The 22,102-nt window shown below is 44.1% G+C and overlaps 2 protein-coding genes and 1 pseudogene across 6 annotated transcripts in view; 2 read left to right on the forward strand and 1 right to left on the reverse strand.

The window, feature by feature from the left end:
- Window positions 1-20,937, forward strand: part of TTLL2 (tubulin tyrosine ligase like 2) — a 40,208-nt gene extending 19,271 nt beyond the window's left edge. Inside the window, exons 5-8 of one of the 2 annotated variants that reach the window (XR_010112549.1) lie at window positions 1,940-2,056; window positions 17,471-17,731; window positions 18,749-18,860; window positions 20,734-20,937. The gene's annotated coding sequence lies outside the window, so the exon portion shown is untranslated. Of the gene's footprint in view, window positions 1-1,939; window positions 2,057-17,470; window positions 17,732-18,748; window positions 18,927-20,733 lie in introns of those variants that run through there. The other variant, XR_010112550.1, reaches the window with a different exon arrangement.
- Window positions 481-1,229, forward strand: LOC100985906 (mitotic spindle assembly checkpoint protein MAD2A-like; annotated as a pseudogene).
- LOC100985237 (T-complex protein 10A homolog 2) overlaps window positions 14,382-22,102 on the reverse strand; it is a 29,093-nt gene continuing 21,372 nt past the window's right edge. For 2 of the 4 annotated variants that reach the window (XM_055114330.2, XM_055114331.2), the window contains 2 exons: window positions 18,721-18,838; window positions 14,382-17,712 (listed from right to left, as the gene is read on the reverse strand). In XM_055114330.2, coding sequence (XP_054970305.2) covers window positions 17,451-17,712; window positions 18,721-18,838 — 380 coding nt within the window. In that variant the 3' untranslated portion in view covers window positions 14,382-17,450. Of the gene's footprint in view, window positions 17,713-18,720; window positions 18,839-20,756; window positions 20,868-22,102 lie in introns of those variants that run through there. The other 2 variants (XM_055114332.2, XM_055114333.2) reach the window with 2 other exon arrangements.

Here is a 22,102-nt window from a genome sequence, read left to right on the forward strand (position 1 = left end):
CCAGCAATCCCACTTCTGGGTATATTTTCAAGAGAAATGAAATCAACATGTCAAAGAGATGTCTGCACCTCCATGTTCCTGGCATCATTATTCCCCATAAGACACGGAAGCTACCGAAGTGTCCAACCACAGATGAGTGGATAAAGAAAGGCTGGTGTATATCTACAATGAAACGCCATTCAGCCTTTAAAAAAGAAGGACACTGTCATTTGTGACAACATGGGTAAACCTGGAACACATTATGCTAAGTGAAGAAAGCCAGGCGCAGAAAAGTAAGTATCACAGGGCTTCCCTTGTACGTGTAATCTAAAAATGTTAAATTAATTGAAGTAGAGAGTAGAATGCTGGTTACCAGAGGCTGAGGAGGGGGTAGGGTGGCAAATGAAGAAATGCTAGTCAAAGGGTACAAAGTTCAGTGAGGCAGAAGAACTAAGTTTTATGAAGCCGTGGTGGGGAACTGCTGCGGGAGGGGCCGGGGGAGCGGCTGCACTCTTGGTCGGCCAAGTGAAAGCCCATGTGCCTTGGTCTGTGGGCCTGGCTGAGGCAATGCAGCTCTCCTGGGAGCAGAGAATCACCCTGGCAGGAGCGTGGAATCCTGGCTGAGTTCTTCCCATTTGGTATCAACAGCATTTTATATCAGCACAGCACATACCCACCTGAAGCCTTCATTGGAGTGCAGAGTACAGACTCACCTTGCTTGTAACTACAGATCCTGTGCTCATACAATATCTAAATAATGTGCTCGAACAACCAAAGGATTGGCTATACAAATGTTCAGTTCATAAATTGGCCACAGTCATTGCAAATATTGAAAGTGGTGATGTCCTTGAAGGAAGGCACTTTGATACTGAGTGTGACAAGACTGCAAAAGATGACGGTGCACCCAGAGAACAGACAGTGCACCCAGAGAAAGGAGGACAGGTAACCCAGAGAAAAGACGACAGTGAACCCAGAGAAAGGAGGACAGTGAACCCAGAGAAAAGTCTCAGAAAGCTATCCAGGACAAAATCCATCCAGCGATCAGATGAACCACAGTTAGTGACATTTCTGCAACTGTTGAATTTTCTTGTTCATTTGATCTATGATTTATGCAAAGATCTGGTTGTACCTGGAAGATGGCAAGAGTGGGGACCACAGTTCATGACCAATCCGAGCAAGTCTCCCTTCGTTCATTTGCTGCTACATCCGCACAGCTCACAGCATGGTGGCCCACAAAATCTTGTCAATGACCGAGGATGATATGAGGAAGACAGTGTAATTTTCAAATGTCGTTTTCCTGAAACCAAGTCAACTATAGCGGATATGTTTTATTTCACTGGGTAATGTTGACATGGGAAAAACCAATATTATACTTTACTGAACTTTGTGTAATTGGTCCACTTTTTTGATACCTGTAAGGCTTACCATGGGGTTGACATAATGAATTTATTGCACATTGTTCAAAAGGAACCAGGAGGTTTTTGTCAGCACCATAATGTAAATTCCATTGCAGATGGTAACTGTAGATGGAAAAACTTTTGCTATAAAATGAAATGCTTCCTTAAATCAGACATTCTGGTAAAGTGGCTTGACTCAGCACAGGTAGGGAGATATTTAAATATAAAATACAATGAAAGCAGTCTAAATATTTAGAATCTTGGTTTAGATCCTGAAAGTAACTAATAATCCATAAGCAATGCAATATTGCTCTACTGGATCCTTTTCACATTTATTTCATTATGTAGTTTTCCATATTTAATAAATTTACAGACTTAATTTATATAACTTGAACCTATGAAGGAATGGATATTTCTACTGTTTAATGTCCTGTGATGTAGAACTCTTGAAAAAATTTTATATTTTGTATAATCAAGCTTTAAGTAAAAAATGAAGAAATAAAGTTAAACGTGTTATTCTTTTTTAATTAATTAATTAATTAATTAATTTTTTTTTTTGGCAGAGTCTTGCTCTGTCGCCAGGCTGGAGTGCAGTGGCGCCATCTCAGCTCACTGCAACTTCCGCCTCATAGGTTCAAGTCATTCTCCTGCCTCAGCCTCCTGAGTAGCTGGGACTACAGGTGAGTGCCACCATGCCCAGCTAATTTTTGCATTTTAGTAGAGACGGGGTTTCACCATGTTGGTCTTGAACTCCTTACCTTGTGATCTGCCTGCCTCGGCCTCCCAAAGTGCTGGAATAAAAGAAGTTCTAGTGATCTGTTGCATAGCATGGTGACGATAGTCAATAATAATGTAGTGTATATTTCGAAATTGCTAAAATAATAGATTTTCAATGTTTTCTTCACACATAAAAAATGATGCCTGTAAAGTAATGGATATGTTATTTAGCTTGATTCAATCATTCCACAATGCAAACATACATCAAAACTTCACATTGTACCTAATAAATATATACAATTACTGTCGGTTGAAATTATTTTTTTTTTATTTTTATTTTTTCACAGTTCTAAGTTTATTTCCTAGGCATACTTTTATTATTTTATTTTTTATTTTTTCTTTTTTTTATTTTTTCTTTTTTTTTTATTATACTTTAAGTTTTAGGGTACATGTGCACATTGTGCAGGTTAGTTACATATGTATACATGTGCCATGCTGGTGCGCTGCACCCACTAACTCGTCATCTAGCATTAGGTATATCTCCCAATGCTATCCCTCCCCCCTCCCCCCTCCCCACCACAGTCCCCAGAGTATGATATTCCCCTTCCTGTGTCCATGTGATCTCATTGTTCAATTCCCACCTATGAGTGAGAATATGCGGTGTTTGGTTTTTTGTTCTTGCGATAGTTTACTGAGAATGATGGTTTCCAATTTCATCCATGTCCCTACAAAGGACATGAACTCATTATTTTTTATGGCTGCATAGTATTCCATGGTGTATATGTGCCACATTTTCTTAATCCAGTCTATCATTGTTGGACATTTGGGTTGGTTCCAAGTCTTTGCTATTGTGAATAATGCCGCAATAAACATACGTGTGCATGTGTCTTTATAGCAGCATGATTTATAGTCCTTTGGGTATATACCCAGTAATGGGATGGCTGGGTCAAATGGTATTTCTAGTTCTAGATCCCTGAGGAATCGCCACACTGACTTCCACAATGGTTGAACTAGTTTACAGTCCCACCAACAGTGTAAAAGTGTTCCTATTTCTCCACATCCTCTCCAGCACCTGTTGTTTCCTGACTTTTGAATGATTGCCATTCTAACTGGTGTGAGATGATATCTCATAGTGGTTTTGATTTGCATTTCTCTGATGGCCAGTGATGATGAGCATTTTTTCATGTATTTTTTGGCTGCATAAATGTCTTCTTTTGAGAAGTGCCTGTTCATGTCCTTCGCCCACTTTTTGATGGGGTTGTTTGTTTTTTTCTTGTAAATTTGTTTGAGTTCACTGTAGATTCTGGATATTAGCCCTTTGTCAGATGAGTAGGTTGCGAAAATTTTCTCCCATGTTGTAGGTTGCCTATTCACTCTGATGGTAGTTTCTTTTGCTGTGCAGAAGCTCTTTAGTTTAATTAGATCCCATTTGTCAATTTTGGCTTTTGTTGCCATTGCTTTTGGTGTTTTGGACATGAAGTCCTTGCCCACGCCTATGTCCTGAATGGTAATGCCTAGGTTTTCTTCTAGGGTTTTTATGGTTTTAGGTCTAATGTTTAAATCTTTAATCCATCTTGAATTGATTTTTGTATAAGGTGTAAGGAAGGGATCCAGTTTCAGCTTTCTACATATGGCTAGCCAGTTTTCCCAGCACCATTTATTAAATAGGGAATCCTTTCCCCATTGCTTGTTTTTCTCAGGTTTGTCAAAGATCAGATAGTTGTAGGTAAGCGGCGTTATTTCTGAGGGCTCTGTTCTGTTCCATTGATCTATATTTCTGTTTTGGTACCAGTACCATGCTGTTTTGGTTACTGTAGCCTTGTAGTATAGTTTGAAGTCAGGTAGTGTGATGCCTCCAGCTTTGTTCTTTTGGCTTAGGATTGACTTGGCGATGCGGGCTCTCTTTTGGTTCCATATGAACTTTAAAGTAGTTTTTTCCAATTCTGTGAAGAAAGTCATTGGTAGCTTGATGGGGATGGCATTGAATCTGTAAATTACCTTGGGCAGTATGGCCATTTTCACGATATTGATTCTTCCTACCCATGAGCAAGGAATGTCCTTCCATTTGTTTGTATCCTCTTTTATTTCCTTGAGCAGTGGTTTGTAGTTCTCCTTGAAGAGGTGCTTCACATCCCTTGTAAGTTGGATTCCTAGGTATTTTATTCTCTTTGAAGCGATTGTGAATGGGAGTTCACTCATGATTTGGCTCTCTGTTTGTCTGTTGTTGGTGTATAAGAATGCTTGTGATTTTTGTACATTGATTTTGTATCCTGAGACTTTGCTGAAGTTGCTTATCAGCTTAAGGAGATTTTGGGCTGAGACGATGGGGTTTTCTAGATAAACAATCATGTCGTCTGCAAACAGGGACAATTTGACTTCCTCTTTTCCTAATTGAATACCCTTTCTTTCCTTCTCCTGCCTGATTGCCCTGGCCAGAACTTCCAACACTATGTTGAATAGGAGCGGTGAGAGAGGGCATCCCTGTCTTGTGCCAGTTTTCAAAGGGAATGCTTCCAGTTTTTGCCCATTCAGTATGATATTGGCTGTGGGTTTGTCATAGATAGCTCTTATTATTTTGAAATATGTCCCATCAATACCTAATTTATTGAGAGTTTTTAGCATGAAGGGTTGTTGAATTTTGTCAAAGGCTTTTTCTGCATCTATTGAGATAATCATGTGGTTTTTGTCTTTGGCTCTGTTTATATGCTGGATTACATTTATTGATTTGCGTATGTTGAACCAGCCTTGCATCCCAGGGATGAAGCCCACTTGATCATGGTGGATAAGCTTTTTGATGTGCTGCTGAATTCGGTTTGCCAGTATTTTATTGAGGATTTTTGCATCAATGTTCATCAAGGATATTGGTCTAAAATTCTCTTTTTTGGTTGTGTCTCTGCCAGGCTTTGGTATCAGAATGATGCTGGCCTCATAAAATGAGTTAGGGAGGATTCCCTCTTTTTCTATTGATTGGAATAGTTTCAGAAGGAATGGTACCAGTTCCTCCTTGTACCTCTGGTAGAATTCGGCTGTGAATCCATCTGGTCCTGGACTCTTTTTGGTTGGTAAACTATTGATTATTGCCACAATTTCAGCTCCTGTTATTGGTCTATTCAGAGATTCAACTTCTTCCTGGTTTAGTCTTGGGAGAGTGTATGTGTCGAGGAATGTATCCATTTCTTCTAGATTTTCTAGTTTATTTGCGTAGAGGTGTTTGTAGTATTCTCTGATGGTAGTTTGTATTTCTGTGGGATCGGTGGTGATATCCCCTTTATCATTTTTTATTGCGTCTATTTGATTCTTCTCTCTTTTTTTCTTTATTAGTCTTGCTAGCGGTCTATCAATTTTGTTGATCCTTTCAAAAAACCAGCTCCTGGATTCATTAATTTTTTGAAGGGTTTTTTGTGTCTCTATTTCCTTCAGTTCTGCTCTGATTTTAGTTATTTCTTGCCTTCTGCTAGCTTTTGAATGTGTTTGCTCTTGCTTTTCTAGTTCTTTTAATTGTGATGTTAGGGTGTCAATTTTGGATCTTTCCTGCTTTCTCTTGTGGGCATTTAGTGCTATAAATTTCCCTCTGCACACTGCTTTGAATGTGTCCCAGAGATTCTGGTATGTTGTGTCTTTGTTCTCGTTGGTTTCAAAGAACATCTTTATTTCTGCCTTCATTTCGTTATGTACCCAGCAGTCATTCAGGAGCAAGTTGTTCAGTTTCCATGTAGTTGAGCGGCTTTGAGTGAGATTCTTAATCCTGAGTTCTAGTTTGATTGCACTGTGGTCTGAGAGATAGTTTGTTATAATTTCTGTTCTTTTACATTTGCTGAGGAGAGCTTTACTTCCCAGTATGTGGTCAATTTTGGAATAGGTGTGGTGTGGTGCTGAAAAAAATGTATATTCTGTTGATTTGGGGTGGAGAGTTCTGTAGATGTCTATTAGGTCCGCTTGGTGCAGAGCTGAGTTCAATTCCTGGGTATCCCTGTTGACTTTCTGTCTCGTTGATCTGTCTAATGTTGACAGTGGGGTGTTAAAGTCTCCCATTATTAATGTGTGGGAGTCTAAGTCTCTTTGTAGGTCACTCAGGACTTGCTTTATGAATCTGGGTGCTCCTGTATTGGGTGCATAAATATTTAGGATAGTTAGCTCCTCTTGTTGAATTGATCCCTTTACCATTATGTAATGGCCTTCTTTGTCTCTTTTGATCTTTGTTGGTTTAAAGTCTGTTTTATCAGAGACTAGGATTGCAACCCCTGCCTTTTTTTGTTTTCCATTTGCTTGGTAGATCTTCCTCCATCCTTTTATTTTGAGCCTATGTGTGTCTCTGCACGTGAGATGGGTTTCCTGAATACAGCACACTGATGGGTCTTGACTCTTTATCCAACTTGCCAGTCTGTGTCTTTTAATTGGAGAATTTAGTCCATTTACATTTAAAGTTAATATTGTTATGTGTGAATTTGATCCTGTCATTATGATGTTAGCTGGTGATTTTGCTCGTTAGTTGATGCAGTTTCTTCCTAGTCTTGATGGTCTTTACATTTTGGCATGATTTTGCAGCGGCTGGTACCGGTTGTTCCTTTCCATGTTTAGCGCTTCCTTCAGGAGCTCTTTTAGGGCAGGCCTGGTGGTGACAAAATCGGTCAGCATTTGCTTGTCTGTAAAGTATTTTATTTCTCCTTCACTTATGAAGCTTAGTTTGGCTGGATATGAAATTCTGGGTTGAAAATTCTTTTCTTTAAGAATGTTGAATATTGGCCCCCACTCTCTTCTGGCTTGTAGGGTTTCTGCCGAGAGATCCGCTGTTAGTCTGATGGGCTTCCCTTTGAGGGTAACCCGACCTTTCTGTCTGGCTGCCCTTAACATTTTTTCCTTCATTTCAACTTTGGTGAATCTGACAATTATGTGTCTTGGAGTTGCTCTTCTCGAGGAGTATCTTTGTGGCGTTCTCTGTATTTCCTGAATCTGAACGTTGGCCTGCCTTGCTAGATTGGGGAAGTTCTCCTGGATAATATCCTGCAGAGTGTTTTCCAACTTGGTTTCATTCTCCGCATCACTTTCAGGTACACCAATCAGACGTAGATTTGGTCTTTTCACATAGTCCCATATTTCTTGGAGGCTTTGCTCATTTCTTTTTATTCTTTTTTCTCTAGACTTCCCTTCTCGCTTAGTTTCATTCATTTCATCTTCCATTGCTGATACCCTTTCTTCCAGTTGATCGCATCGGCTCCTGAGGCTTCTGCATTCTTCACGTAGTTCTCGAGCCTTGGTTTTCAGCTCCATCAGCTCCTTTAAGCACTTCTCTGTATTGGTTATTCCAGTTATACATTCTTCTAAATTTTTTTTCAAAGTTTTCAACTTCTTTTCCTTTGGTTTGAATGTCCTCCCGTAGCTCAGAGTAATTTGATCGTCTGAAGCCTTCTTCTCTCAGCTCGTCAAAATCATTCTCCATCCAGCTTTGTTCCGTTGCTGGTGAGGAACTGCGTTCCTTTGGAGGAGGAGAGGCGCTCTGCATTTTGGAGTTTCCTGTTTTTCTGTTCTGTTTTTTCCCCATCTTTGTGGTTTTATCTACTTTTGGTCTTTGATGATGGTGATGTACAGATGGGTTTTCGGTGTGGATGTCCTTTCTGTTTGTTAGTTTTCCTTCTAACAGACAGGACCCTCAGCTGCAGGTCTGTTGGAATACCCTGCCGTGTGAGGTGTCAGTGTGCCCCTGCTCGGGGGTGCCTCCCAGTTAGGCTGCTCGGGGGTCAGGGGTTAGGGACCCACTTGAGGAGGCAGTCTGCCCGTTCTCAGATCTCCAGCTGCGTGCTGGGAGAACCACTGCTCTCTTCAAAGCTGTCAGACAGGGACATTTAAGTCTGCAGAGGTTACTGCTGTCTTTTTGTGTGTCTGTGCCCTGCCCCCAGAGGTGGAGCCTACAGAGGCAGGCAGGCCTCCTTGAGCTGTGGTGGGCTCCACCCAGTTCGAGCTTCCCGGCTGCTTTGTTTACCTAAGCAAGCCTGGGCAATGGCGGGCGCCCCTCCCCCAGCCTCGCTGCCGCCTTGCAGTTTGATCTCAGACTGCTGTGCCAGCAATCAGCGAGATTCCGAGGGCGTAGGACCCTCTGAGCCACGTGTGGGATATAGTCTCGTGGTGCGCCGTTTTTTAAGCCGGTCTGAAACGCGCAATATTCGGGTAAGAGTGACCCGAGTTTTCCAGGTGCGTCCGTCACCCCTTTCTTTGACTCGGAAAGGGAACTCCCTGACCCCTTGCGCTTCCCAGGTGAGGCAATGCCTCGCCCTGCTTCGGCTCGCGCACGGTGCGCGCACCCACTGGCCTGCGCCCACTGTCTGGCACTCCCTAGTGAGATGAACCCGGTACCTCAGATGGAAATGCAGAAATCACCCGTCTTCTGCGTCGCTCACGCTGGGAGCTGTAGACCGGAGCTGTTCCTATTCGGCCATCTTGGCTCCTCCCCGCGGCATACTTTTTCGGTTGAAATTATTTTGAAAGAGGCCAGATTAAGCTGCTGCAAGTAGGGATGCAGAGTGGGTGGCGCAACTGCAAAGAGCAAGGGTCACCGCCAGGATCAAGACAGTGACCTCTAACCGTGGCTGGGTGCACAGGGAGACTGCGGGTACACCTGACAAAGCCTATGACCTCAGCCAGGCGTGGGGGTGTGCACCTGTGGTCCCAGCTACTCCAGAGGCTGATGCAGGAGGATTGCTTGAACCTGGGAGGCGGAGGTTGCAGTGAGCTGAGATCGCGCCACTGCACTCCAGCCTGGGGGACAGAGTGAGAGTCTGTGAAAAAAGAAAAAAAAAAAAAAAAAAAAAAGGCTGTGACTTGACCTGCATGGAGTTCAGAGAACAGGCAGGAGAAAAAACATGTTCCGGGGAATTTAGACACGAGACTGGAATGAACACTTTGTTCATTGCCTGTTTTCACGCATTTATACATTTATACGCTCTCAACTCTGTTCCAGGAAAGATTTAAAGGACGCAAGTAAGAATGCAAGCCCGTCAAGGCTGCTCCGATTTTAAATGTCAGTTCAGCTCCTACTTTATGGGGTTTGGCAAATAGAGTTAAGGGCCTTTTCCTCAAATGCTCAAACATTCCAATGAGACTAAATCAAGCAACTGGAATCGCTTGAAAACCAGAGACCAGACTCCATTCTCCCTCCGTTTTTTTGAAATCTTCACGTCTTTATCACTAGCTGGGTTTCGATGACTCTTCAGGTGTAAAGGTCAACCTCACAGAAATGGGAAAACCTGTGTTGTTAGGAAGGATGGTTTTATGTGAGCATTTGAAGTTTTAGGGCAAGAATGGCCTCGGGCCATCTGTCAGGAAAAGCTGCCACATCTGGCAGTATCTCTCCTAGGGTGAAACGTGCGCAGATTAAATTGAAGTAATAACGAGCTCACGTAGAGTCTGAGACGAGACAGGAAATTTGTATGCACGGCATGTGCCTTCGGTGCCCGGGCTATGGAGGAAAGAACACAGACGGTCCTTCTGAGGTGGGGCAGACAAAACCGCTGAAAGTGAAGGAGAATTAAGGCGCTACACGGTGGTCATTCAAAAAGCCTCAGACTTCCCCTCCTAAGAAGATGGAACAGGCGCGTGTTTTCCTCCGTCCCGCAGGTGCAACCGGAAACCTCGGGCAGTGCCCATCAAACAAACTCAGGAAGACCAGAGGTGGAGAGAGGAAGCCCGGGGGAGCTGGGGGAGCCTGAGAACGACAGGGTGGGGCGTTCCTGGTTTTTTTTTTTTTTTTTTTTTGACTCTTCCACCCCAAACTGGGTGCTCACAAGGACGCGGAGGAAGACAGCCCCCGCTGCTGTCTCCAGCCAGAGCACTGCGAGAGGCGCGGCTCCAGGAAATATTTCAAGGACCCTGGGAAATGGGTGGAGATCTCTGAATCTAAAAAACCTTCAGGAGACTGGAAGTGTTTTGAAGTTGAGGGTTGTGGTTCTTTCTCATTGGGTTTCAAAACAGGATCCCCATTTCCCTTAATGTAGGATTCGAAGGCATAAGCAGAAGAGGAAAGGGGTGTCAAGGTCAGAGCCGCCTAGAAGGCAACGAGAAGCAGAAGCGCAGGCCTGCTAGATGCTCTTCAGAGTGACTTCGCTGTGGGCTGCGGCAGGCAACACAAGGAACTCAGCATGCACTGGCCACGATCCCCTCCCCGGAGCGGAGGACACAGCCCAGTTTCTGCAGGCGGTGGCTCCAGCCAGCTCTGCCCCACAGGGAAGGAGCGCGCAGCTGCCACACACCGCAGGCAGCGCTGACAGACTCGGCCTTCCGGGAGCGCAGGCGTGTGGGGGGCGCCGCCCTTGTCGCTGTCTGGAGCCCCGCAGGCCCGTGGCCCCCTGCCTGGTTCTCCCGCCTCTGCAAGCCTAGCCTTCAGGACTCCGCCTCGACCCCCTCTTTTCTGTTCGGAGACTCACGGGGCCGTCTGTCTGGACGATGTGTGCACATTTCTTATCACGATTCCTCCGCGCACCAGCTACAGGCACCGCTGCGCTGGGGACGGCACAGCTGAACTGTGCTGGCAGCGAAGGGGCCTCACGGGGACGGCTCAGCTCCCTGAGGGCGCAACCCACCTGGTCCGGGGACGGGGGGGGGGGAGGAATAAACTTCCGCGGTTTTCAGTGACCCAGTTTGTGGCACGGCACGTGTTGAAAAGCTGAATCTGACCGCGTTAACCGCGTTACTTCAGAGACGCGCTGTGAGCTGCTTTGCGCCGCGAAATGACCTGTTTACCCGACAGCGTCCTCTGTAGCCCAGTGCCAGAACCGGCTTTTTCACGATGTTCCTACGTTGTGTTTACAGCCTCCCTGCGAGGGGTTTGCACGCACAGGCGGACCTCGTTTTATTGCGCCTTGCTCTGTTGTGCCTCGCAGATACTGCACCTGTTTTTACAAATTGGAAGTTTGTGGTAACTCCGTTGGGGCACATCTGTGGGTCCCGTTTTCAAACAGCTTGTGCTCACTTCATATCTCTTGTTTCACATTTTGGTAATTCTTGTAATATTTCGATTTTTTTCATTATCATTATATCTGTCATGGTGATCTGTACTTAGTGATCTTCGATTTTACTTTGTAATTGTTTTGGGGAACCAACAACTGCACCCACGTAAGACAGAAAACATAATAAATGTCACGTGTGTTCCACATGCTCCACTGACCAGCTGCCCCCATCTCTCTCCCTCCCCTCAGGCCTCCCTATTCCCATTACACTATTAATAACCTACAACGGCCTCTAAGTGTTCAAGTAAAAGGAAGAGACACACATCTCTCACTTTAAATCGAAAGCTAGAGATGATTAAGCTTAGTGGGGAAAGCCTGTTCAAAGTTAAGATAGACTGAAAGCAAGGCCTTTTGCACCCAGGAGTTAGCTCAGTTGTGAATGCAAAGAAAAACCTCTTAAAGGAAATTAAAAGTGCTGCTTCAGTGAACACATGAATGACAAGAAAGTGAAACAGCTTTATTGCTGATATGGATCCCTCAAGCCAAAGCCTAATCCAGAGCAAGGCCCCAACTCTCTTCAGTTCCACAAAGACTGAGAGGAGTGAGAAAGCTACAGAAGAAAAGTTTGAAAGTAGCAGAGGTTGGTTCATGAGGTTTAAGGAAATAAACCATGTCCATAACATAAAAGTGCAAGGTGAAGCAGCAAGTGCTGATGGAGAAGCTGCAGCAAGTTATCCAGAGACCTAGCTAAGGTAAGTGATGGAGGTGGCCACACCAAACCACAGGTTGTCAGTGTAGATGAAACAGCCTTCTGTTGGAAGAAGATGCCATCTAGGACTTTCATAGCTAGAGAGGAGAAGTCAATGCCTGTCTTCAAACTTCCAAGGACAGGATGTATCTTGCTAAGAGCTAATGCAGCTGGTGACTTAAAATTGCAGTCAATCTCATTTACTATTCCAAAAATCCTAGGGCCCTTAAGAATTATGCTAAATTGGGAGGCCAAGGTGGGTGGATCACCAGAAGTCAGGAGTTTGAGACCAGCCTGACCAACATGGAGAAACCCCGTCTCTACTAAAAAAAAAAAAAAAAATACAAAAAATTTGCTGAGCATGGTGGTGGGTGCCTGTAATACCAGCTACTCTGGAGGCTGAGAAAGGAGAATCGCTTGAATCCGGGAGGCGGAGGTTGCGGTGAGCCAAGATCATGCCATCGTACTCCAGCCTGGGCAACAAGAGCAAAACTCTGTCTCAAAAAAAAAAAAAAAAAAGAATTATGCTAAATCTACTCTGTCTTTGCTCTATAAGTAGAATAACAAAGCCGGATGGGAGCACATCTGTTTACAGAGTGGTTTACTGAATATTTTGAGCCCACTGTCGAGATCTACTGCTCAGAAAAAAAGACTATTTTCAAAATATTACTGTTCATTGACAATGCACCCAAGGGCTCTGATGGAGATGTGCAAGGAGAGGAATGTTGCTTTCATGCCTGCTAACACCACATCCATTCTGCAGCCCATGGATCAAGGAGTAATTTCAACTTTCAAGTCTTGTTACTTAAGAAATACATCTCAAAAGGCTATAGCTGCCATAGATAGTGATTCCTCTGATGGATCTGGGCAAAGTCAATTAAAAACCATCTAGAAAGGATTCACCATTCTAGATGCCATTAAAAACATTCATGATTCATGGGAGGAGAAACAATATCAACATTAACAGGAGTTTAGAAGAAGTTGATTTCATTCCTCATGAATGATTTGGAGGGGTTCAAGCCTTCAGTGCAGAAAGTAACTGTAGATGAGGTGGAAATAACAAAAGAACTAGAATTAGAAGTGGGGCCTAAAAATGTGACTGAATTGCTGCAATCTCAGGATAAAATCTGAACAGATTAGGAGTGGCTTCTTATGACTGAGCAAAGAAAGGGGTTTCTTGAGATAGAATTGACTCCTGGTGAAGATGCTGTGAACATTATTGATATGACAACAGATGATTTAGAATATTCCATGAACTTAGTTGATGAGGCAGTGGGTAGGGTTTGAGGGGATTGACTCCAATTTTAAAAGAAGTTGTACTGTGGGTAAAATGCTATCGAACAGCATCGCATGCTACAGAGAAACCTTTCATGAGAGGAAGAGTCAATCAGTGCAGTAAATTTCATTGTGGTCTTATTTCAGATATTGCCACAGTCACCCCAACCTTCAGCAACCTCCACCCTGATCAGTCAGCAGCCATCAACATCCAGGCAAGGCCCTCCACCAGCAAAACAATTATAACTCACTGAGGACTCAGATGATCATTAGCATTTTTAAAAACAATACACTATTTTTAAATTAAGATATGTTCATATTTTAGACATAATGCTATTATACACTTAATAGACTACAGTATAATATAAACCAAACTTTTATAGGCACCGGGGAAACAAAATATTTGTGTGACTTGCTCTGTTGCAATATGGGCTTTATTGTGGTGGCCTCACAGTATCCCCAAGGCCTGCCTGTAAGGTGAGGCAGCAGCCCAGGAGCTAGTGCAGCCTGCCAGGTGCTGTGTGTTCCCAGCAAGCAAGGACACTTGGGAAGTGATACAAAGACAGAAAAGTTTTGGTCGTTTGAGAATCAACTCATAATAAAAAATAAATAATGAAATATGGTTAATTGAAGTAAGTTGATTACAAACTGAAAATGATATTCAGAAGAAAAAAGTTATATACAAAGATGGTTGTGATACAAAAGAATATAATGACACATTTAATTTTATTCCCTTTAATAAATGAGGAATGTGGTCTTACTCCTTCCATTGTCTGCTTCTAAAGTATAGATATAAACCTGTATCTATCTGCAGATGCAGATAAGAAACCTGGGAAACCACAAGAAAGCCAAGTAGCCTGGGGGAAAATGGGCATTGAGCCAAGAGCAAAAAATAAGAGTCGATCCCGTTGGTGCCACCTGACAGCAGAGATGGCTGAGGACCCCCGAGCGTGAGTCCGGAGAGCTGCCCTGCAGCCCCACCCTGCCTTTCCAGGATGAGCCTTCTCCAGGAAGGCACTGCGCATTCGGAAAGTGAAGAATGCCTGTGTTTCCAACACCAACCCCAGCTCTGCTGATGTCTCAGAAGGCCAGGACCACGCATGATGGAACACCAGGCAGGGGAGACTCAAATATACAAGTCGAGAGGCCAGGCAGGGCCAGCGTCTCCCTCAGGCACATGAGGGCCCACAATACTTTTAGGAACCCACGAAAATGTTTTAATTTCTCTTAAAAATCAGAAGGAAACAAATAAACTCTTAGGTATAAGAAAATGTTTCAATATACACGATTGATATATCCACCTTTATACAAAAGCATTAACAAAACTTACGTGTTTAAATTTTTTAATGGAAAAAAGATCCCACAAAGGCAATGAAAGTCATGATGTGGCCTGATCCCAGGTTGCAAAAAACTAAAACATTTGTGAACGGCGTTCATTAGAAACACAAGAATGCTAATGTAGCATGTCAGGTTTAACCATAAAATGTTGAATACGATGTCCAGTGACTTGAGTTTAAAATGCTGGAGGAGGAATAACCAGAGAGTAACACAGTTTCCGCTGTCACACCCACACCTACAGCAAGACGAACTACAGAATTTCTGTTTTTCTTTTTAAAGCAGGGAAAGAAGTAAAAATGACAACAAAATATAATTACAGTAATAATTCTAGGAAAATATAAAAATTAAATATAGAATAATGAGAAAATGGTTAATGTTGTAGAGTAGGTTCAAAGTGGAGGTAAGAAGTAGGTGATAATCTGAATTGTTTGGTTGTGTCTCTTGTATAAGGTATTTGTTCAAAAGAATCAGCCATGCTAAACCTATAATTGCAGTATTCATTAAGACAACTTAATTAGAATCAATCTTTAAGTGCTCAAGCAAAGGTTGTTTCAAAGGTGAATTTGATAAACTGAGCATCAGAGTCCTCATTTTTGGGCGTCAGCCTCCATGTTGAAATCCCTTTCACTTTAACACCAATAATCAGAGTTCACGAGGCCCCTCTCCATGTTCTCACCTCTTCGTTTGCTCCAGAGCCTCTGAGGCTCCACTCTCCACTCTGGCTGCTGGGGAGAAAAGGTGAAGGTGACTGAGCTCCATCCTCAATGTTGAAATCCCTTTCACTTTAACACCAATAATCACAGTTCACGAGGCCCCTCTCCATGTTCTCACCTCTTCGTTTGCTCCAGAGCCTCTGAGGCTCCACTCTCCACTCTGGCTGCTGGGGAGAAAAGGTGAAGGTGACTGAGCTCCATCCTCAATGTGTTCTCTAGATGGGGACGGGCAGGTCCCCAGGTCATTGGGATACAGTGTGAGGAGGACCCGAGGGGTGCGGGGTTCAGGGAGCACTTGGGGGCTTTAGCCTGGGGATGGAGCAGGGTGAGCCAAGGAAGGTTTGCAGAAGGAATGATGAGTCGGAGGAAGCAGGATTGACCTAAGGGAGGGCCTTCTGCTTGATGTCGGCCATGAGGAGCAGGAGAGAAGGGGCGGGAGGGGCTGCGCCTGATGGCCATGAAACTTGGGGGCCCATGCTCTGAGAGGGACCTGTGCTCCTTAGGAAAACATGGAGCCCACAGGACTCCATGCGCAGAGACAGGAGGGCCCCACCCGAGACTCCCTTCAGGAGCAGCACCTGGGTGGAATGGACGAGACGACTCTGTCCTGGTCCCTTCTCACCCATCCCCACAGCATCCCTGAGCCAAGCAGGGGATGAAGTGTCACCCACTTAGGGAAAAGGAAGTGGGGGACAGCTGAGGGTTTTTTCCAAGGTGGCAGTAGACAGTGGCTCAGATGGGTGTGACTCACCCCATCTTCCAGCCCTTTATACTCTGTCATTGTTTCGTGATTGTCTTAATGCTACCTTTTTGAACAAGTAAATGTGCTTGTTTACAATTTGTGCATAAATGTGCCTGCAAATAGGTAAATACGGACCCCTTCCTCAAAATTAATGTAATAAATATAATCAGATTATACATCTAATAAGAAGCCTTCGGGAGATTGTTAAGAACTAAAAGTAAATTCTGGCTTTTTGCAAATCAGTATGAAGTGTTGTTTTAATAAGCTTGTACTGATTCCCAATATCACAGAATGTATATTCCACGAAGGGCTTCCCGCCGAATGCGCACACTGAATTAATCCTATTTGGATGACAGATTTTACACCCATCACTATTGGAGAGTGTACTGCAGATGATATTTAATGAAAACTTCCAGTCAGGCAGGTGATCTGATGCCTGAGCACGGCTTCCTGATAAAATTGCATGTTTGTTTCTTCCCCGATCTCCCACAGATAATGAGAAGTGCATTTTTTGAGTACAGCTGTGTATCATTTTGTTTGCTTCAGTGACAATTCTTAGTATAAGCTGATTCAAAACAATCAAAGCAATAGGCAAGTCCATTCTTTCAGCCAAATGCAAAGTAGCTTTTTAATAATGGATTTGTTTTGCCAGTTATGCCTGACAAACAAACCTTGCATTGCTTTAGCATTCATCTGAAAAGAAAAGGCCTCCATCCACTGTAATTGTAGTAGAATTCCTTTTTTTTCCTTCAAAGTCAGATAGCACATGCTTCTTGAGTCACTTTAAATAGCATTACCAAATATTGAGGACTACAATGACGCATGCACAATTTTAAGGTTAAAATAATCCCTGGCCCTAAAATATGGTATTGTATTTCATAAAAACATGAGTACATAACGGAAAAAAATTAACTATGCATCTTCTGATAAGATTTTCAAGAAATTATCTCTTTCCAAAACATGTTGGGGGCATCTACATTTCAGTATAAAAATTAGGTGAATTGGTATTTTGTATTTCTAGGTGGCCTGCAAAACAACAAAAGAAATAAGTAACTGGTTATCATTTTTATATTGGGATTTAAGAAATCTCGAGTTTCAGGAGGCGACATGCTCCCCGGGCTGCGAGAGGCCATGATAACTGCACTATTGGAGCCTTGACTCGGACGCCCCTTGGGTGTCCTTGTAGTGACTAGAATTGTCTCCCTCTTGTCCCAGCGAGGACAGGGGTGTTGGTGACCAGAGGGGAACAGGCCAGGATGAGCTTCTATAATTCTGGAGGAATGAGCCGTGCCTGGGGTGGGCCACACAGGGAAGAGGGGCTCAGCACTTTGTGAATCAGCTGGTCCAAGGGCACTTGCTCTGCAGAGACCTCCTGGGTCCATCACAAGGCGGAAATGGCCCCTGTGATGATCAAAGAGGGTGCAGCCTGGCTGGGGGCACTGAAAATCGTTCTTTTGTGAGCCTCCTGTTCTCTGACGTGTGCTGCTCTAACCAAGTTTCCTAAATAGGGGAGAGAATGTCTTTTCCTTTGCAATTTCTAGATGACTTGGGTAGTCCTAAAGTTTTGGTGGCTCTCCAAGATCATTTAGGGCAGCTAATATGTTATTAGTTTTTGTCTGTTTTAGCAAAAATCTGCAATTGGCATTTCCCATGTGATGCTGCGTGTTGAGGGCTCATCTGCTTCTCGTCCAGGACGACATTTCCAGCTTCATCTTTGATCTTAACCCTCCCGGAGGCATACTTGGTTTCCTGACAGCCGCTGCAATACACAGTCTTGACGGTGCCATCCGGGTACTCCCTCCTCTTGAACTGGGCTGTGTGGATTTCTTTCTGCCCGTTGCTGAGCACAGTGGTTTTGTCGCCGTTCCTGAGAGGAGAAACACATGGTAAGGCGGCCTGTGCCAGGGCCAATGCTGCCAGGGTGGAGGCCAGTGGGGGGTGGGGGAGCACAGAATAATGCCCCCACCCGGGTCTGGAGCCCTCCTTCCAAATCTCGTTAGATGAGGGTGCAGAAGGCCACGGGCAGGGGCAGGAAAGGTGCACGGGGGGCTCAGGGAATCGGCAGAAACGGTGTGGGTGAGAGAGGGCAGGTGGGGAGGGCCAGGAGGCAGGGCCGGAGGTCAGCCGCATCTGCTCACCTGCAGGCTGAAGCCTGTGCTGACAGCTGGCTCTGGTGGTGAGAGGGACGGCAGGGTTGACACAGGGAGTGACAGAGACACACATTGAATCATTTCAGAAAAGTGGCCCCAGAGGTGACAGGGAAGGTTCTGACTGCTGTGAGGAAGCTGGGGGAGTCTATTGTAATTGCCCAGGGGAGAAATGGTGAGAGCGGGAGACCTCAGATCTCAGAGAAAGGGCGGAGGCGGGGCAGCGAGGAGACACAGCCCACAGCGCTCCGTGTTCACTTTGATATCAGGAAAGAAAGGGAAGGTGTAAAACAACTTCCCACACTCTCCCTTGGGCAGCTGAGTGGATCTTTACTTTCTGCACAAACTAGCATTGAAATAGCAGCTCTGATGAGCTCTTCCTTGGTGTGCCTTAAACATCTGCTTGCATGTGTTCTGCAATAGACTCGGGCTTCTAGACCACATGGTCTGAGGTGAGCACTGAAGACTGGAGTGATTTTTACGGTTATAATTCAAACGAAGCTAATGTTGGTGAAGTAAATACCTAAAAGCCCATTTGAAACCCACAGTCTGTAGAAAGGGATTCAAATCAAGGCCATAAGACAAAACTTCTAGAGTCAATGACATTATTTTCTTTTTTTTATATACAAGCACTTAAATGTTTGCAAAAACTTAAATTAATATAAAGAAATTATTAAATAAACAAAAACTGGGGATGTTTCAAATTTGCATTGTCTGACATTACTGACCTTTCCACCCTTACGATTGTCCCATCAGGAAATAAGGTCTCTTCCTGTCCATCCTTGAGATGTTTCACCGTCCCGTCGGGAAACACGATTTCTTTGGAGCCATTGGGGTAGAATTTTTCTGCAGAATGCAGTTTTTCAGTGTATGTTACATTGAATCTGTTTAGAAACATGTTCTATGCAAATAATCTATAAAATATTCATGAGATTTATAGAGAGTATTTTCTTTCCTTTTCTTTTCTTTTTTTTTTTTTTTTTTTGAGACAGAGTCTTACTCTGTCGCCCAGGCTGCAGGGCAGTGGCAGGATCTTGGCTCACTGCAAGCTCTGCCTCCCAGGTTCACGCCATTCTCCTGCCTCAGCCTCCCGAGTAGCTGGGACTACAGGCGCCTGCCACCACGCCCGACTAATGTTTTGTATTTTTAGTAGAGATGGGGTTTCCCCCTGTGTTAGCCAGGCTGGTCGTGATCTCTCTACCTCGTGATCCGCCCGCCAACGCCTCCCAAAGTGCTGGGATTACAGGTGTGAGCTACAGAGAGTATTTTCTAATCATCTGGCTTTATAACTAGGATTGCCAGGTATAATACAAAATGGCCAGTGAAGTTTGAATTTTAGATAAATGATGAATAATTTATTTTTATTATTATTAGTTTTTTGAGCAGAGTCTCACTCTGTTGCCCAGGCTGGAGTGCAATGGCATGATCTCGGCTCACTGCAAACTCCACCTCCCCAGTTCAAGCGATTCTCCTGCCTCAGCCTCCTGAGTAGCTAGAATTACAGGCACTTGCCACCACACCTGGCTAATTTTTGTATTTTTAGTAGAGACAGGGTTTCACCATGTTTGCCAGGCTGCTCTCAGACTCCTGACTTCAGATGATCTGCCTGCTTCAGCCTCCCAGGGTGCTGGGATTACAGGCGTGAGCCACTACACCAAGCCAAATGATGAATAATTTTTAACATAAGTGTATTTCAAATATTACATGGAACATACTTTTATACCAAAAATTACTGTTGTTTATCTGATATTTCAAATTCAGTGAGGGACTTGTATCTTTATTTGTTAAATCTGGCAATCCTACTTATAATAAAAGTTTAAGGACTTCAATACTGTATGAAAATACTCAAGAAGAAAAACTGTGTGAACATCTGAGAGCACATTTGCTGTGTTTCACTGTTTCAACCAGGTTGTAAACAACATACACACCTATCATTGCAAATTCAGTAAATTTATATTTCCAAACCAGGACACTTGTGTCACTTAGCTGCTTAAACCTACTTTGTGGTGACTGCTGTACTATGGGCTGAATGCTGTGTCCTCCCCAAATTCCTATGTTGAAACCTAATCCCCAAAGCAATGGTGTTGGGAGATGAGGCCTTTGGGCTGTGACGTGGTCATGAGGGTGGGGCCCCGTGAATGGGATTAGCACCCTTACTAAAGGGACCCCAGAGAGCTGTCTCGCCCCTTCCACCATGTGAGGCTGCAATGAGAAGATGCCGTCTGTGAACCAGGCAGCAGCCCTCACCAGACAGTGAAGCTGCCGGCACCTTCGTTATGGACTTCTAGCCCCAACACCGTTGTTGACAAGCCAGCCAGTCTATGGCACTTTGCTATGGCAGCCTGAACAGGATAAGGCACACTCCATAAAGAACCGGTATTCAACATGCATTTTTGTACTTGCTCTTATCATTTTTTTATTTACACTTGAATATCTTGCTCTGGGCAGAATGATCTCCGTCTCATTAAAGCACAAAATTTAGATTCTCCCAACTTTGCTCAAGTGATCTCCCTGGCTGAAAGTTTCCTTTCCCACCCATACGCTGTCTGACTCCCTGAGTCCCTATGTTTGAGGTCAAATCTCCATTATGAACCCCACAGTCGGTGCCCTCTGCTTCTGAATGCTTTTGACTCTTGCTATGGTAAACATTCAACTTGACATTTTCATATAGATTTGCAGTTTTCAGCTGGATAATAAATTGTAGGAAAGAGCCATAATTCACCCTCTATGGTATCCTCCAGGGATGAATAACAGTGATTTTCACCTTGTACTGGAGACAGAACCCTTGGACGCTGAGGAACTCGCTGTGGAGCCTGCTGAAATACTGCTGCACTGCTTCTATTTCATTACAGGAACAGGAAGGTGATTACAGTGCCTGCATGTGGGGTACATTCACAGCTGCTTGATGTGTTTGTGAAAAAAAGAAAAGCTGCCAAGTTAAACTTAATTGATGAGTTTCCATTTGTTCTTTTTTTCATTGAGATGGAGTCTCTCTCTGTTGTCCAGGCTGGAGTGCAGTAGTGTGATCTCAGCCCATTGCAGCCTCCACCTCCAAGGTTCAAGAGATTCTCCTGCCTCAGCCTCCTGAGTAGCTTGAATTACAGGCATTCGCCACCACACCTGGCTAATTTTTATATTTTTAGTAGAGACAGGGTTTCACCATGTGAGCAAGGCTGGTCTCGAACTCCTGACTTCAAGTAATTTGTCCACCTCGGCCTCCCAAAGTGCTGGGATTACAAGCGTGAGTCACCACGCATGGCCTCCATTTGTTCCTTTAATATGCATTTGCTTCTTTTTCATTTGTATTGTCAACTGTTAGCAGTTTCTGGCAGATAAGGGGCAGCACACACACACACACACACACACACAAACATATACGTGTGTGTGTGTCTGTCTCTGTGTGTGTGTGTGTGTGTGTGTGTGTGTGTATTTAGAGACAAGGCCTCGCTCTGTCACCCAGGCTGGAGTGCAATGGTGTGATCATGGCTCACTGCAGCCTCAGACTCAGAGCTCAAGTGATCCTCCTGCCTCACCCTCCCGAGTAGCTAGGACTATAAGAGCATGCCATGATGCCCAGCTAATATTTTATTTTTTGAAGGAATAGGGTCTTGGTATGTTTCCCAGGTGGTCTCTAACTCCTGGCCTCAAGAAACCCTCCTGCTGTGGCCTCCCAAAGCACCAGGATAACTAGTGTGAGCACCATGCCCAGCCCACAAACTGTATTTAAGCAAAATGAATACAGTGAAGAATCTGACAACTGAGGAAAAATTCTACCCCTTAAAATAATTTTTAGCACAAAATGGTAAAAGATTGTTTTCTGGTTGTATATTAATGGAACACCCTGCAGAAACTGGGGGCTCTTCTTTGGGTCAACAGCTGAGAGCAACTGAATTCACTCCCTGCCTGGTACATATCAATGCCTGACTCTTGGCTGATTTGTATGAATGTATAAGGACCATGCATGAGACACACAATTGCACCTGTAAAATGGAAGGAGTGGGAAACAATGGGACTTCTGTTTCACTCTGTTCTTGAAATATCAGCCGTAGGCAGAACTGTTGAATGTACGATAAATGTATCCAAGAACAGTAACAGAACTTAGAATTCCTG

Source organism: Pan paniscus, chromosome 5 (assembly GCF_029289425.2).
Source record: "Pan paniscus chromosome 5, NHGRI_mPanPan1-v2.0_pri, whole genome shotgun sequence".
NCBI lineage: Eukaryota > Metazoa > Chordata > Mammalia > Primates > Hominidae > Pan > Pan paniscus.